Genomic DNA, 17938 nt, shown 5'->3' on the forward strand with positions numbered 1-17938 from the left:
AAATGATTAAAATTAAAATCATCAGCATTGTTACAATACCAGAGAAAATGAAGGGAGAAATCATATTACAGATGATAGTGGATTACAACCACCCTCCCTTCGCTAGTAAGCTAGTATTATTAGACTAATAGAAGGTCACTAGGTTTGAATGGGGAACCCCATACCGTAAAGATCAGCTTAGGTGAATCACATCACAGGATCAGCTTTGCTCTGCGCCTGGAAAAGTTTTTCTCCAGAATGTGTTTCTAATGCATGCAAACTGCAATATCAAAGGCTCTCGACTTTCAGATATTTGAAACTGTGTGCGTATTATGGCTAGAGCGTGGGCCGATCAACCTGAATTCAAAAGCATACATTGTTTGTTGGCCCAGACTGTTTCTGCACACAATGTTCAGACCAAGGTCGCGGTGCACGTCTGGGGATGTGAACAACAGATTGTTCTCATGTGAAGAAAAGGCAGGCAAGCAGTTTTCAAATAATAACATCTATCTGCAGTGTTGTGTGCAAAAGCAGCAAAAGTGTCAAGATGGCGTTTCCATCAGCTAAGACGCTTATGCTAACATAGCAATGTGTACATCGAAAACTCCGCCTCCACTACACATGTGTAGGTAATTGCAGTGACCACCAGTTCGCAATATGCATATTTTGGAGGGGGTCAGATCTGTTGCTTATAAAAGTTGCTCATAGCTGGTTAGGAAGGTGTAGTATGTAATGCATATAGGTATTTTTCATGTATGTCCTAGCATTAGGATTGCATAGATGTTGGGCCTTAGCAGATGGTAGAATGTGTTAAAGGATTATAGAATGTAAGCATTAGCAGTCACTTGATGGGCTGTTGTGCAGAGAAGCGTTTATGGGTCCTGTATTGGTATAAATATCTCAGTTGGAAATCTTCTGGGCGTTAACAGCTTTTTATTAATTTGCCACCAAACCCACTACAGGAGGGTAAGTCAGCTATGCCATGTAACATCATCAGTTTCCTAGTCAAGGATAGAGCAGCTCTAGTGTTCAGATTAAAATGTTTTAATCAGGGAGAAAAGTCAGAGTATACCTGGGTAATCACAGATGCTGTGTATTGTGTCATATTCGGATTGTCCTAACCTCCATTAGTTTGAGTGGTGCAGCTGGCCTACTGCTAGTAGTTTGAGGACTGTACAGTGCCTGTTCTTGAGCAATTTGAAAAGGCAAATCTTCATTCTGAATTCCTTGCCCCCTTGTCTAGGTTCTCAATTATGTCTCCCAGTCAGCCTCTGTGTATTAGAACTACAAAAGCCTCCGCTATTTATCACACAAGCAAAACAAAAGGGTTTAGAATGTAACTGTTGCGCTAATGAGCTAGTTAACTCCACTATTACCCTCTGTGGTGCCGCCAATGTTTGAGGGGACGGTGGGAGTGTCCAGAACTTGCTACACAAGAGTGACGAAATGCACACCACTTTCTATCCAGTTTTTTGTCCAGGTTATTGATGATTCCACAAATTGATTGTTTTGCGTACAGCCCATTCTGGTGGTTTTGCCTCACAACCACTAAATTGAGAACATCATTCCTAATTGGAGCAACGTCTTGCCCCTTGACGGACGCACTGCTAAGTCCTTTCAAAAAAAGGGTTTCTTCATTTTCCAATTTTCAACACTGTTTATTGTCGAGTAACTCCAATAGTATGAACGATTCAAAACTTGTTTAAACAATCACATGTGAGACCGTCATGTATTACAAACACTTCAAATGTTGCAGATTGCCATTCCAAGCCTTTTCTTTCTGCAACATGACATATACATTAAAAACATCCTCAGTAGTATTTCCTTTCCAATGCATTTCAGGCATTTTCTTCGCCCTTCATCAGGGATTCACCACAAATTTTCAAAAAACAACAGCGTTAAACCGTGAAAAATAACCTGAGTAATATCGCTCAATTCAATGTGTCTCCATATTTTATGCCCTGTGTTGCTAATCGCCCATACTTAACGTTTTCCCTCTATTTACATGGTTCCATCTTCAAAGCTGAATACAATTCTCCATCCTATAACTCAACCCTTCAACAACATACTTTCGAAAAAGTCCCAATCTTTTAGTCAGGTGTTTAAGTGTCTCACATGTGAATTTTATTAGTTTTTCAAAGTTCCATGGGTGCAACATGTCTTACAAGGCCAATGCAAACAAGCTACACAAGAGTGACGAAATGCACACCACTTTCTAACCTGGACAAAAAAACTGGATAGAAAGTGGTGTGCATTTCGTCACTCTTGTGTAGCTTGTTTGCATTGGCCTTGTAAGACATGTTGCACCCATGGAACTTTGAAAAACTAATAAAATTCACATGTGAGACGCTTAAACACCTGACTAAATGATCGGAACTTTTTCGAAGAATTGCACGGATGTCCGTGAGCTATAACTCATAAATTACGAACGCCGTAAATGTATACACCTCTTGTAACAAATGTGTTATTTTTATATTTCAACGTGCCTAAATGTCTTATGTAACATCTCATTTAATGTGTGCTTAACATCTTAGGGTGGGCGGGGCAATAGATAGAAGAGTTTTCTTCAACAGAAGCATGGTTTAGCATACATATATAAAACATCATGGTATGGGGAAGCTGTAGTAGGGCATTCTGGGATTAGTAGTGAGGAAGGTTCTTTGAAGGAAGGTGATTGGTCGAATTGAGAGGGTGGCGACACGGTGAATGTAGTCAAAAGGGTGATAGGTGGAAAGGAAGAGGTTTGCAGATTGGAGAAAGGAAGGAAGGAAACATAGCTGGAAGGTTATTAAGAGCAGGTACGGAGAAAGTATGTTTTTGAAGGGTTGAGTTATAGGATGGAGAATTGTATTCAGCTTTTAAGATGGAACCATGTAAATAGAGGGAAAACGTTAAGTACGGGCGATTAGCAACACAGGGCATAAAATATGGAGACACATTGAATTGAGGGTTATTACTCAGGTTGTTTTTCACGGTTTAACACTGTTGTTTTTTGAAAATGCCCGAAATGCATTGGAAAGGAAATACTACTGAGGATGCTTTTAATGTATACGTCATGTTGCAGAAAGAAAAGGCTTGGAATGGCAATCTGCAACATTTGAAGTGTTTGTAATACATGACGGTCTCACATGTGATTGTTTAAACAAGTTTTGAATCGTTCATACTATTGGAGTTACTCGACAATAAACAGTGTTGAAAATTGGAAAATGAAGAAACCCTTTTTTTGAAAGGACTTAGCAGGGCGTCCGTCAAGGGGCAAGGCGTTGCTCCAATTAGGAATAGTGTCCAGAACTTCTCACGGTGGAGTCTCCAATCAGCTTCTCAGGAACTGTTTCAGTATACCCACTTCTCAAACTGGGCAACTGAAATTCATCCTGCACCATTCTAAAGTGTTTGAGGGTTCCTTGTGTCAGTAACTAATCTAGAGTGAGTATGCCAGTCCTTCACTTTGTCTCCCAACAAATAGACCATCCCGTCCACACAAATGTTAGTTAGCATTGTTCCATATGGGCACATGTGTATGCAGTCTGACGTCAGTCTGCAGTTTTTTGTGCAAATGTGGGAAGGTCTTCAGCATGGTTTGTGCCACAGGATTCGTGGTCAGTGAAGAAGGTGTCTTATGTCTGTGGAGAAGTGTGGCTCAATGGTTAGAGCGGCAGACCCTGATGCAGAGGTCTGGCCCGGGACCAGGGTTCAATTCCTGCCTCGGCGGGTCTTGGGCTCAATTCCTCGGACCTGTTAATTCTCGCCTTGGTGCCTATTCTAATCATGGGTCCCACTCTGCAACTCTGGGCAATAGCTTGCTTAATCTCCACAACGGCCCCAACAGCGCTGGGATGCCTGGCTTCACCTTGGGGGTGCCCAGGAGTGGACATTTCACAGGGAAAAGCCAGAGTTACAGCGCCAGGAGACCCTAATTGGGTAGCAGTGCGCTTTACAAATACAACCACATTTACATTGGAAGCCTGATACCCTGCACGTGAGTAGAGCCATGCTCAATGGGAACCCATAAAGGAGGGTGCCTGGGTTTGGGACACATATAGACTAAATGTAACAATTGAAGCATTGTATAGTGGTCTTTAACACAGAAAAGAATCAGACCTCCACATCTCTTGAGTTACCAGTCTAGAGATTTATAACCCCTGCTGCATGTTGCCCTCATAAAGCCCTTAATGCCCTTATGAATTGATAACAGAATTAAGGTCTTGACTGACAGTGGAAACATACCTAGCACATATGTAAATTGGGAGAACACCACAATTTCTATGACCTGTATCCAGCCTCATAATTAGAGGCGTTACTGCAACCATTTCGCAGTTAGTTCTGGGTACAAGGAGGTCCAAATTTCTAGTATAATTCTTTCTAGACCTCTATTAATGTATACCTCTAGTAATTTAGTCATTCAGATTTCCATTGGAAAATATACTCTGCAATGGTGGCTTTTGTGGTGACATGAGAAATAGCCGGATGGACCTGATAGCCTGATAACTCTCAGAAGTCTGCAATTAATGACATGGGAGCCATGAGAGAGTTACCTAAATCAGTAAGAGTGAGCAATATGTCAGCCGCATGCATGAGTATTTTTGCGGGACATGAATGTAGGGATCCCTGCTATCACCACTGACTGATGAATGGTCACTACCAAGGTTTACTTTGCCAGAAGAACAGCAGGGCCGTTAAAAATCACCCCTGGTTTGTTCCTCTGTGAACAGGAAAGGTTGCTAGAAATCCTCCACAGTTGACCTGAGCGGTGGGGTCTAATATAGCCATTTAACTTTGGCGATTTGGTTGTGGTCTATGCCAAGTCTATGGGAGGAACATATATTCCCATTCAATCCTGTCAAACACCTTTTCGACATCAAGTGCAAAAGCCAGAGCATTCTCCCAAGTGTCTTTAGAAAGCCAAAGGAGACGGGCCAATGTACACATATGATTACGGGATGTTCTTCTAGCCATGAAACCCACTTGTACATGCTGAATGAGGTCAGGGATTACTCGTTTAAGCCGAGTAGCCACATTTCTCTGCCAGGATCTTAAAATCCATGTTTAGAAGAGACATATCAGATGGTAGCCCCCACATTGTTATGTAATGTTATGTTATGTTAGGGTTCTTTGTAAAGTGCATGGCTGCCCCAGTGACAGGGTGTCCCAGCGCTAGCGGACAGGTGGCCTGAGGAGATGAGGCTAGATGGAGGAGAAAAGCCAGGTTTTAATCAGTTTCCTGAATGCCCAATGGTCGTGGGTGCTGCGGACAGCCAGTGGGATAGAGTTCCATAGTGCAGGGGCCTGAAATTTGAAGGAGCGACACCCAGTTCTACACCGGCGGACACGTGGTACACACAGCAGATGGTGATCAGCAGAGCGCACTGCTCGCAATGGGATGTATTGGATCCTTTCCAGGCTTTGGTAGGGTTGTAATCAGCGGTCAATTGGAAATGTATGCTAGGCATCCAGGCCACTCCGCTTCCTTGTAGGCTTCATACAATGATTCTGTGGCTTTGTCTTGATCCCTGGAAAGCCAACATTGCCTTTGGCCTTGTTTTAGGGGAGGTCAGAACTTTCTTGTGTGATTTCATCCTAGGTAATCCCCACTTCAAAAATCACTCTACCTTCTGCATTAGGGCAAAGAACTGTCAGGTCAGCGAGAAACCTTTCCTTACGATCCTTATTTTTCTCCACTTCTGATCTGTTGAGTTCTCCATAATGCATGGCTTATAACGTAGTTATCCCCTGTGGCCCTCTAACCATTTAACTCTTGATGTCCCTGATGGTCACCATTTTGCTGTAAATGATTGTAGTTGGAATTGCATTTATAAAGCACTTACTACCATGTGCGTGGCTTTGAAGCACTTTATGCCAGGTAGCATGTTGCTCCAGAACCCAACATTAGTAATTAATCCAGTCGTTATTGGTTGTTCTTGATTATTCAGATTGGTCTTGTGCTCTCAAGGAGACAGTTACATGCATTTACTCCAGTGCCTTTGATGTGGAATAATTTAGGAATCACTAACAGAATATCAGAACCAAAACTATTTTGTGAACAGAATATCATGTCAAAAATATCAAGTGCCAAAATATCAAGAAGGTAAGTGCAAATAGGTAAGTATAGATTTAGTATTCTTAACTCCACATCTATGTGCTTTGAAAATATATATAAATTGTCAAGGTATATATATATGGAGTTATATATAATAAAACTTTACTTACCTTTAGAAACTCACTTTTGCAATATTTGTGTCCCCAATATTCTTGACACAATATTTTGCCCCACAATATTTTCTGTGTGAACCCCTTAAATTGGAAGAAGTGAGGTGTAGTCATTAGTGGGGGGTATGTGACTTCCTGTAGATGATGGCTGCTGGTATTAGTAGAAGAGCTAGATGAAATGCTAGGTTGCAGGGTATGCCTTGCAGAGAAGGAAGGGTTGTGATTGAGGTGAGAATGTGAAGAAATACAATAACAGAGATTAAGACAAATGTGCACATTTTCTCAGAAGAAAGGAGGCGTGCTGAGGAGAAAGTAAGCAAAGGGTCATTCAAAAGAAAAAAGGAGAGGTGAGATTCTGAAGTTTTAGGTCAAGGTCTAACTTTTCATGGAGGCTTGTAGGAACATAGAATAGTCTTTAGAGATAGCATGTACTCTGAGACGGTTCAAGAGTTAACAATTGTGCTAGTTTACAAAGTGTAGATCTCCTTCCATTCAGTCCGAATCTGCTGAATTGCGCTGATGAGCAGAAAAGACTCATTTCTGTGGTATTCTCTGTACCACAGAGCCCTGTCCAGCCCTTTATTTGCGGACTACAGCCAAGAAGTAAATTATAATCAAATGCTGTGGTAAATACACTTTCACCAGAAGTCACTCATTTTATTTTATAGTTGAACTACATCGTACAAAATTCCAGACCAAAAGACATAACTGAAGATATTTTTATTTTCAAGGTGTCTACCAGTAGAACCCATTCCTCTAACACTTTAAACAAGCACATGTAATCCCACAGCCTTGACTTGATTTTCGCCTTGTTCCATAAATAAATAGTGTCACTGTAGAAAGGCATTGCGTGGGCTATACGTTTTCACAGTGCTTAATTTGAGCCAGTGGTTTTCGGTGCTCACACCTGGACTTAATGGTCAACACTGGCATTTATGACAGCTGCCACCTGGTGGTGCTGTTTATGTAATTTAGAGATGAGCAAAACAATAGTTGCTTGTTAATTCAGTATACACTAAAAACAACTAGTACCTGCTGCCCAAACTATTGATATAGCTGTGTGGGCCTTGACCAATATGAACTCTCACCCATGTAGCAGTGTGATGGTTAGTAGTTGTGTTGGTACTGTCATTGGCAGCGCTTGCAGGGACAATGGGTGGTGCAAGCTGCGGTAGTCGCCTGACCAGGGCCCCGGTTGTTTTTTTTTTTTTTTTTTACAAATTAAGCACTGCTATTTCATGATAATGTTTTCTTTTCTACTGCACATTGCACTGGACATTGTCCTCATGTTTGTACTAAACGTGTCATTGAGAGTCTGCTGTTCTGACAATGACAAGAGCAAAACGTAGGTGGGAGCTGAGGAGGGCAGGGGAGAGTGTGGACTTCCTCTCTCAGAATGATTTGATAAGGCCAGCTCCCGGGAAGCTGCATTAAAAAGGACAAAGCTGGCAATGGCAATCTTAGAGGCTTAACAAAATGGCTTTCCTGCATGAAGGTGAATACAGAAACCCACAAAGGTTATTTTTCTTAAGCTCTGTAGCAGGGTAGGTATAATATCTTAATGCAGGCCTTGATGGTTGGAGCATTGCAATGACATAGGGAGAACTTTTATGTTAATCTTCAATAAATTATTCCTTCTGAACTCTAATGTATTCTTTAGCCCAGGTATGCTTTTACATATTTCTGCATTTCTATCGCCTGAAGAGAACAGCTAAAGAAAAGCTAGCAAATGTGAAAAGCAGGTCACATAGCTTATAGATTAACCTAAGAATTACCTGTAAATACTGTGTCCCCTCTGGCGTATACTATGGTATTTATACTGTGGCATTTATACTATATACACTTTCATTTGTAAACTTTAAAAAAAAGTACGTGCGTCATAAGGCCACCTAAACTGCGATCTGTGTTTTAATGGTGTCCTTTTATTATTTGATTTTTGCCATGAAATCACATTACGGTCCAAAAATCAGCTTTTCATAAAACGGCCCCGCCTGTATGCTTGACTTCTTTCAGAACTACTTCTTATGAGCCTTTGGTGTTTTGCGCATATACCTCACTCCCAAGGACGTTTCTTATGTTATCACAATTAAACTTCATTTTTTGAAATATCAGCAGAAGCGGACGGTATCTGGGGGCAGTGATGGGGCGGAGGGAAGGGGGGAACTGGAGCGGACAACAAAATAAATTAATAAATGAATAACTTACCTGGATTCATGCTCTGATCTGGCTCCAGTCTGGCTCAGTCTGCTGGGGGCACAGGCTCCCAGAATTCCCTGGGGCCAATCCTGGCGCTGCATGAACGTAGAACCAGGATTGGCCGGAGCGGCATGCATCTGCGCTCCCAGATAGACTGGGAGCCTGTGCCTGCTCGCTCCATCCCAGCAACGCAGCTGGGGCTGGAGAGAGCTTCAGCGGCATTGCCGGTTTGGCCCTCCTGAGACAGCCGCCCAAACTGTCATGTGTAATGATTACAGTGCAAGCCACTCCCCTACCAGCCTGTCATCTCTGGCCTCACCACCAAGCCCCGGCTCGGACAGCCAAAATAAAACGATTATAAACAAGCATTTATTATCGCTTTCTTATACTTTTTTTTGGGCTGCTGATGGGGGGGGGGGTGGGGGCGACGCTCCGGGGTAGAGCCCCCGCTGAATATCAGGTGTCTGTTTTCTCTGTAAGGTACCCCAAGCCAAGACTATGAGACTAGGCCACCTTCTCACAGGCCTCTCAACAGGGGACAGTTGTTTATCTCATTCCGAAGTCCTTCTGCAACTATTTTCTAAATACCTACCCAGGCGTCTGCGACCCAATAGGCAGTTTGCTTAGGGTGATCTTTGAAAGTTTGGGGTTCGCTCCATCATGGGAGCTCTGGCTTCTAAGGCCTTTCCTAGAGGCTATGACGTGTCAAATTAGTGTAGACACACATGGGATACTTTAGAAAAAGTATACTGTCCAGAGCGGGTCTTTTTTCAAGCATGTACGATCTGGTGCCATTTTGCGACACCATTCACTGGATGGCCCCTTGAGCCGTATAGAAGATTACATGATTACTAATTAGTATTGTTTTCTTCATAATTTAAGCCATGGTTTTGTTTATATAATATTTAGACTGTGTTTAACTTGAACTGCATTGCTGCCGTTTTGAGGTGTATGCAGGGATTTAAGTGGGATGAAAAACTGAGGTGGGTCTCTCAAAGGGACGTGGCTGATGTAGTTAAGGGCGTGGCTTAAAACACATAAACTAAAAATCGGTGCTTAGCATGGTGTGCTCCCGACTGGTATCTTGGTGCTTTTGTCATTGCATCCAGATATATAATTACAACAAGCCAGGACTATTGGCTTTGTTAATGGTTGTTAGTTGCATAAGATAAATGAGCAACAACAATGGCTTTGTAATATAGAATATTGAAAATCCTTCCGTTCTGAGATGATGAGACTGTCAAAGAGCTATAAGGAGCCTCTGAAGTTACATCAAAGGCAGTGGAGGGCAGTACTGCTGCAGGGGTAAGATTTTTTTTTCACCCTGAGGGAGACGACAAAAATGGAGAGCCCAATAGGGGCCCGTCTCAGCACCTTCTTTTTGAACTGCCGGTGCTCCGGCCCACTTAAAGCCCTGGGTGTATGTTTCACTTCAGAGGGGCTGGTCGTAATTTGGTCAGGACCACATCAATGCGCCTAAGGTTGATCTCTGTCTGCAGTGGCACAGTAGACAAAAATGGCCTGAAATGGGGCCCTATTAATTGGAGGTGGCTGAGCCTAATGCAACTGTTCAATCAGCCATTATTTGCTTTTCTAAAAAAATCACTTATAAACACATAAACCATAAAATATGGGAGCGCTCTCTCCTCATCCTCATCCTGGGTAGGTATATTTGACTCCTGCCACCAATAGGAGAACATTTGTGAGCATTTCCATCTGGTAAAACTATCTCAACGAGTTATATAAACACTCATAAACAATGTGAATCTGTGTATAGTAACATCTCTTAGCAGGGTATCCCACTCGGAATGTCCACAATCTTACACCTATAACTGAACTTGTGAATGCTGAAATGATGCTATGCTGCATTCCTGAGTAGACATCCCGATAGTAATAGTCCACCAATCATGTTTCAGTGAATCAGTGTTAGGATTTACACTTGAAAAGTGAAGTTTTTGAGCGCGTAAATTCAATTCAGTTCCGAAGAAACTTCTGTGAATCAGAAAATATGACAAAATCTAAATAAATACAACTTACCCTTGGCCATTAGAAACGTTTTATCTGCATCTTTCACTAGAAAACAGCTACCACAAATGAATATTGTCAAAGTTGGCAGGAAACAAGGTGTTAAATGCCAGGATTTCTATCACAATTAAAATGACTTGTTTTAGTAGCCATTTATAAATTGTACCTTTTAAGTGTGGATTTCTGAATCTTCGGTGGTAACCAGTCGGTGTTAGGATGTTTGAGCTATAAAAGAAAAGTTAATTAATATATAATTTGTATTTTAGGTAGCAATTCTCCTTTTGTCATGTTCATAATTATTGACAGCTTTGTAAAGATTGTCATATTTGGATGTTTTTCATACTTTTCACATGTGTAACTTAAATTAACAGTTATTATTAAATTTGAAGAAGCACTTTCCACTGCCTTCATATTTGCAAATTACAGAGCATTATTAAACACCCATTTCCACTGACAAACAACTAAACATTTTTTTAAAGCAGGATTGCTTAGTCCTCAGCACTTCAATATCTCTAGTTTCAAAGGCTTTTGCAGGTATTGGAAGGTGATCTATTCCTCTGCTGGAGAATGATTTTATGGATTTAGAAAGCAAAGCCTCTCTTATGTTTTATTAAAGATGAGATAACTAGGATGGTTGTACCATTGGATGGTGACAGATGGTGGCGCTGTAGCGTTTTCTGTTTCCCTCAAAGGTATTTTTCATACTTAAATTCAAAAGATTATTTCTCCTAACAATAGTAAACCTTACCAACTAGGGCCCCACTTTATGTTGCTAATTTAGGCTCTGCAAAAAGTTCTGACTTTTTAGGTTTTGGGCAGAACCGATTCAGACAAGGTAAGGCATACCTAAATATGCGAGTGATTCAGTAATTTGCTTTTCAGGACGTTAAGTTTTTATTCCGTTGCAAGATCTCTAGTCTTTTGTGTATGCTTGAGATAATTAGTAGCTGAAATGCCAAAACGTTGCATCAGTTCCTCAATAAAACTTGTCCTAATTAGAAAGAAGTGTTGGGTTTTGTAAAGAGGATGAAATTAGATACATATAAATCAATGGTTTGACTTCAGATTATAGTAAAAAAAAGTCTGCAAGGAAAGATTCATCTGCATTCACATGCATGCAATCTATAGGTTACCGATTCAAATCTTTAGTGGACAAATAGTATGTCCCTCAGCACTTAATATAGACTATGATATTGTCCAACTTAATGAAACTCAATTTATCAACCTCTGAAAGGCTGCCTTGTCTTTGCTCTCATCTTTGACCTGCAGGGCTTTTACACTCTACCACGTGGCGGTTCATTAATATACAAAGCTACATAATTCAGATTTCGATTTGCGACTAACCCTGGGCGTAGTTCGCGAAGTAGCACTACGCGAAGCTACGCAAAGTGCACTTCGCACTACGTGAGCTACGCGTAGCACTTCGTGAACTGCGTAGTACCCTGTTCGCACTGTGCAAGATGCCGTTTTCAATGATTGCACAGTGCGGACAAGCATCCGGCACTGTGCAATCATTGAAAACTGCATCTTGCACAGTGCGAGCTGTAGTTTTCTGCTGCTCGAGTAGATTTTTACTCGAGCGGCAGCTTTCTCAACGCGGACGGGTAGTTTCTCATCGCGAGCGGTCGCGAGCATACGCGACCACTCGCAATGAGAAACCTGACCTCTCCGCGTTGAGAATCTCGCCGGGATGTTTATTTTCCATGCTCGCGATCGGCAACTTGATGATGCTGATCGCGAACAAGGAAAAAGTCTCACGGGATGTAATTTTGCTTGCTCGCGGTCGCCAACTTGATGTTGAGGACCGCGGGCAAGCAAAAAATGACCACTGCACTACGCAACGCTATGCTACGCATGTTTGCACTGTGCTACGTGCAATTCGCGTAGTGCAAAGTAGCGCAAACTTCGCAAACTACGCGAGCGTAGCGTAGTGCTTTGCCGAGGCTTATTTACGACCTGCTAGGTGTAATCTCTCTCACACACACAAACACACACACACACACACACGCACATACACACGCACGCACATACACACACACCCGCACTCACACATACACACACACAAACACATGCACATACACACACGCACGCACACGCGCACACACACACACTCTCTCTCACTCTTTCTCACATATCCACCCTCGCAGCTTGTACTGGAAAAAACCCATGATGCGGTTCTATTCAAACTGATTACTTGGGAACTGCAGGATGAATACCTGCCCATGGAGTTGCCATCTTTAGGTTCTGTGATTAGATTCTGTGATTTTACGATTCCAGCCAGGAAATGTACCATTATCATTTTGAGTGCAGAGCACAGAAGCACAGCTCATAGGCATGGAAAGGCATCCACTGCTCTCTGTTTCCGAGCTGTGCTGGCTGCAGCTAAAACGCCATCAAGGAGATTCTCTGAGCTGATTTATGTGCTGTAGGCGGTGCAATCTCAGAAACAAATGCATGGATCTGTTCTGCTTCAGCACTCCACACTAGGATCATTGTGCAGTCCCAACGGCCAGAGCATGGAAAGGTGCGCTGGCGCAGAGAAGCGAGCCTGTTTTGAAGATGTTTCACCTTTAAAGTGTATATACACTTAACTCTGAACTTATCTGTGTTACTGCAAGAGGTGCAAGCAGCACTGCTGGGATCGGGGAACAGCTGCTCCCTCTTTCTGAACTTCACTGTCTGCAGCTCATGCACTAAACCATTATCTTCGAGTTGAGTGCGAGTGCTATACAGAGCAATGTCTTAAAACCAAGAGCACAGCTAAGCTTTGCATAAGCACACTTGTGTGTGCCCCTGATCTCTGTGGTAGAGCTGGAAGGCCATTAGCTGACGTAGAGGCAGTCCTACGTACAAGGACATTTTACTGCGCACAAAGGGATGAAGCAATAACAACAACAACAACAATAATAATAATAATAATAATGATAATAAAAATAATAATAATAATAATAATCACGATAATGTATCTTTATATACCACTTCATACAACTCCTTGGACTTTTCTGGGCACTGTACACAGTATTATTATCACCAAATGTATTGGTCCTCACACGTGAAGGGCTCTGCTAGTGCCCCACCTGCTTTTCATCCTGATTTACCAATCGTAAAATCAGATGCAGTGGGAGGTCTGTGCAAACCTGGGCATTTTATCACAGGTGAAGGTCACGGCCAAGACAGAAAGAGTTGACGCAGAGTTTGTTGAATGTTAGACACAGGCCCTGATCTGTGGAGAAAGTGTCCACTTCCCTTGCATGTCAATCCGTCTGAGGGTGAAATCTACCCATTCTGAATTACCAGACTCAAGGACTGCACACAGATCTTTGAAGAACATTAACACACTTAGCCTTGTGCTATTAGCATTGGGTGTACTGTGTTGCCTTTTTGCCCCCCTCACTCTAGACCAATGGTGTAACGAAAATTGAGGGGCCCTCCTGCAGGCTACGTGGAGGGGCCCCCTCCGGACTCAATCTGGAGCTCTCCGGCCAAAGTGTGGTGCTGAGGGGGTCCCCTGGAGGTTTGGGGCCCCCGGCACCGCAGGGCCTACGGGGGCCTGTGTTACACCCCTGCTCTAGCCTTATCTCCCAAGCCTTATCCCCCTCTCCCCTTCTTTCCTCCACAAGGTTCTTCTACTGTGCAACCATGTTTCTTGTTATACTTAAGTTTGAAGAAATTTTTTCGGTACTCCAAAATGAATTTGATCCCTCCAGGAAACCATTCCCAGAATTTCCTTGGGGGTAACAGCTAGATGCTTGGGCACATTTCTACAAGACATTTCTATAAGACTTCCATGTGATTAAAAACATACATACTCCATCCCTCAAATCTCTTTCTGCTGTTTTCTTTCCCTATTCCTCACCCCTCATCACTTACTCCTTAATTATCAGTCCCTATATGCAATTCATCACTTCTCACTCCTCACTTCACAACCTGGGGGCCGATTCCGATCCTGGAGAAAATTTCCCCGTACGAATCGTATCCGGATTTTTTTAAGTACGAATCGTACAAGTCCCGTACAAACTGGCAAGTACGATTCGTATGTAAAAAACACCATACGAATCGCATTGGGAATATACCCCGACACGTCCTCGGGTCGGAAAAAGGGTCTGACACATCCCCGGACGTTTTTACGTATGACTCGGTAAACCGACGACCGAACGCGCAAGTACGATCCGTCCCGTCCGTCCGAATCCACAACCGTATGGTAAAAACACCGTATAGAGCGAACCTCCACAGCAACCCGCATACGTGCGGAACACCCCCCCATGTCCGCGATGTCCCCCCAGCCCTCCCCGAATGTCCGCGACGTACCCCCAGCCCCCCCTGTATGTCCGCGCCGTACCCCCAGCCCCCCCCGTATGTCCGTGCCGTACCCCCACCCCACCCCTGCGGACCCCCACCCCCGTATGTACGGTGCGGACCCCACCCCCATATGTACGGTGCGGACCCCACCCCCGTATGTACGGTGCGGACCCCCACCCCCCGTATGTACGGTGCGGACCCTCAGCGCTACGTATGGGGGGTGGGGGTCCGCACCGTACATGCGGGGTGGGGTGGGGGTCCGCACCGTACATACGGGGGTGGGGTCCGCACCGTACATACGGGGGTGGGGTCCGCACCGTACATACGGGGGTGGGGGTCCGCACCGTACATGCGGGGGTGGGGTGGGGGTCCGCACTGTACATACGGGGGTGGGGGTCCACACCGTACATACGGGGGTGGGGTCCGCACCGTACATACGGGGGTGGGGGTCCGCACCGTACATACGGGGGTGGGGTCCGCACTGTACATATACGGGTGTGGGGTCCGCACCATACATACGGGGGTGGGGGTGGGGGTGGGGGTCCGCACCGTACATACGGGGGGGCTGGGGGGATGTCGCGGACATATGGGGGGGCTGGGGGGACGTTGCAGACATACGGGGGGGGGCTGGGGGGACGTCGCAGACATACGGGGGGCGGGGGGACATCGCGGACATACGGGGGGCTGGGGGGACGTCACGGACATACGGGGGGGCTGGGGGGACATCGCGGACATACGGGGGGGCCGGGGGGACATTGCGGACATAGGGGGGGGCTGGGGGGATGTCGCGGACATACGGAGGGGGCTGGAGGGGTGTTCGGCGCGTACCGGGACCCCTTTTCCTCACGCTTCGCGGCGTACTTAGCTTTACCAGCACTTTTTGTGTGCCGTAAAAATATAGCCGTCCGGAGTGCTGTCGGTACGAATCGTACTTGCTGGTACGTAAAAAGCTGCCTAACTCCGTCCGCATGTCGCGTACGCGCCGTCCCGGATCACATTTGTATGTGTTTTTGTGTCAGTCCGTGTTTTGTATGAATCGTACGGAAATGGTGTTTCCGTACGAATCGTACTTGCATGTTTGTATGGTGTTTTTACCGGGTACGAGTCGGACGGAGAAAACGCTCCGACCGACGGTTCGTACCCGGTTTCTCCAGGATCGGAATCGGCCCCCTAATGTATAAACCGACAATAATCCTTCAATCCTAATGCCTCATTTGCCGTCCCTAACTCCTCATCCTTAACTTCCCATCTGACTGTCACTCCTTATCCAACACTTCCCTCCCTCACTCCTCATTTATTACTTCTCATCACCTGATCTTGCCAGACCCAGCACTACGGGTCCCAGTGTTCTTCGTGGCTCTTCCCGCCTGTCACCAACGAGGCTCACCTTGGTCAGGAGACCCTTCAAATCCAGAGCAGCTCTCATGCAGCACGGGATGCTCACCTGATCTTGCCGGACCCAGCACTACGGGTCCCAGTGTTCTTTGTGGCTCTTCCCGCCTGCCGCCAACGAGGCTCACCTAGGTCAGGAGACCCTTCAAAACCAGAGCAGCTCTCACGCAGAGCGGGATGCAGTGTGGGCAAAGCCCGGGCCAAGGGCGGGCTCGTGTGCGCCCGTCAGAGGCCGAGGAAGGCCGGGCCGGGCCACCTCTCATTAATCTGGAAGAAGGCTTCTGGATGATAAAATCCGGCAAAAAGGTACCATTATATCCCCTATAAGTTTTGACGCTCGCCTACTACCTGTAGTCACCACATAAGATGAGTAAACGTAAGAGCACATGTTTACCGGCAGGGGGGGTCGTTGAAACTCTGGATGCATTTTTGGCTAGGGCAGAGTCGGTTCTGACTCACCAAATCCAGCCTACAGAGAAGAGACTCTCCCTGGATACTCTTGCAGCTCAAAAAAGGTTGGCAATGGGGCGTTTAACTCGGATCAAATCGCTGACTGTGTCACCTTATATTGCCGTTCCCACATGTCTTGACAACCCAGGCCCAAGTAACAGTGGGGTAGTGACTGACTTACCAGTACCAGGACCTCCAATGACGGTAGTGAGGTGACCTTTGCTGCACACTCAAACAGTACTGACTTTATTCAAACTACTGGGGAGGACCCGGAGTTTCTTGACTACATAATGGTACGCCCTACAGTGTCCCCCGCAACATTGACCCCCAGTTTTGCTCATGCTGTAATTGTGCCCGGCACGGCACCGTGTGGTCCGAACAAGGTCCAAAAAATCAACGGGGGAGAGTGCGGAAGGTTCATCAAAAACTCTGACAATAGGCAGTGGTGTGCCGCCCGCCAAACGAACAAGGGGAAGTACAGCACAATGGCAGAAGCAAAAGCCCAAACCCAAGCAGCAAGCAACCAGACACCACGAGAAACTGGCTTTGGAATCTAACAAAGGACTGGGCCTGAGTCCTAGTCCTATGCCTGATAATTGTACACACATCCTGGGGGATTCTAGGGATGACGCTGACCAGTGGAAAAGATTGGAGACCTTGATGACTGTTCTTTTGGACCCTCTTATAAGTAAATTAGGGTCAACTGAGGATAAACTGTTGCAGCTTGAGAAATCATGTTGTGCATTTACCAATCAAGGGGTGTGCCGATGCGCAAGTGTAGAACAAGGGACTGAGGGAGTTCCTAGGGATCGTGCATTATCAGTGTTGAGTGGGCTAACGGGAGGGGGGGATTCATACTATACGTGCAGCGACCTTGCGTGCCAAGGCACCTCATGTACCCCTATTGCACCCCGAGGTAACCCGACCTGAGGGGCGTACTTCGAACACGGGGTTGAGAGAACCTGGCACAGTGACTGGGGGTGATTTAGCAATGCAGCAGGGGGGCCACGTAAGGATAGTAAGGGGAGATAGTGCGCAGCAGCAATCAAAGGAGAGGTTATTGTCAGTTGCGCTAAGTACCCCAGATCTACCAGTTATAGATCTGCCCCCAGCAAGCTGCCCTTACACTGTGGTTTTGTCTGGTGTCCCAGCACACAACTCCCCACAGGATGAATCTCCGGTTCAGCTGATCAATAAGGTGGCTCACTGGATGTGCAGGTAAGCAGGATTTAATATTAGGGATCACCAACATATTCTGATGGCGAGGAGGGTGCCCTGGATCAGTAGATCCAGAAAACTCTTTCCAGGTGATAGCGTAATTGTCACACTGAGTTACCCCGAACTTGTACGCAAGATTCTCTCTTATAGCATTAGTCTATCTGTAGCCGAA

General features: G+C 45.2%; 1 protein-coding gene across 1 annotated transcript in view; it reads right to left on the minus strand.

Moving 5' to 3' along the window:
• Window positions 1–17938, minus strand: part of LOC146810760 (protocadherin-10-like) — a 294634-nt gene that overhangs the window by 57089 nt on the left and 219607 nt on the right. The window contains exon 2 of the mRNA XM_085614444.1: window positions 10574–10632. Coding sequence (XP_085470570.1) covers window positions 10574–10632 — 59 coding nt within the window. The remainder of the gene's footprint in view (window positions 1–10573; window positions 10633–17938) is intronic.

This window comes from Triturus cristatus, chromosome 7, assembly GCF_964204655.1.
Source record: "Triturus cristatus chromosome 7, aTriCri1.1, whole genome shotgun sequence".
NCBI lineage: Eukaryota > Metazoa > Chordata > Amphibia > Caudata > Salamandridae > Triturus > Triturus cristatus.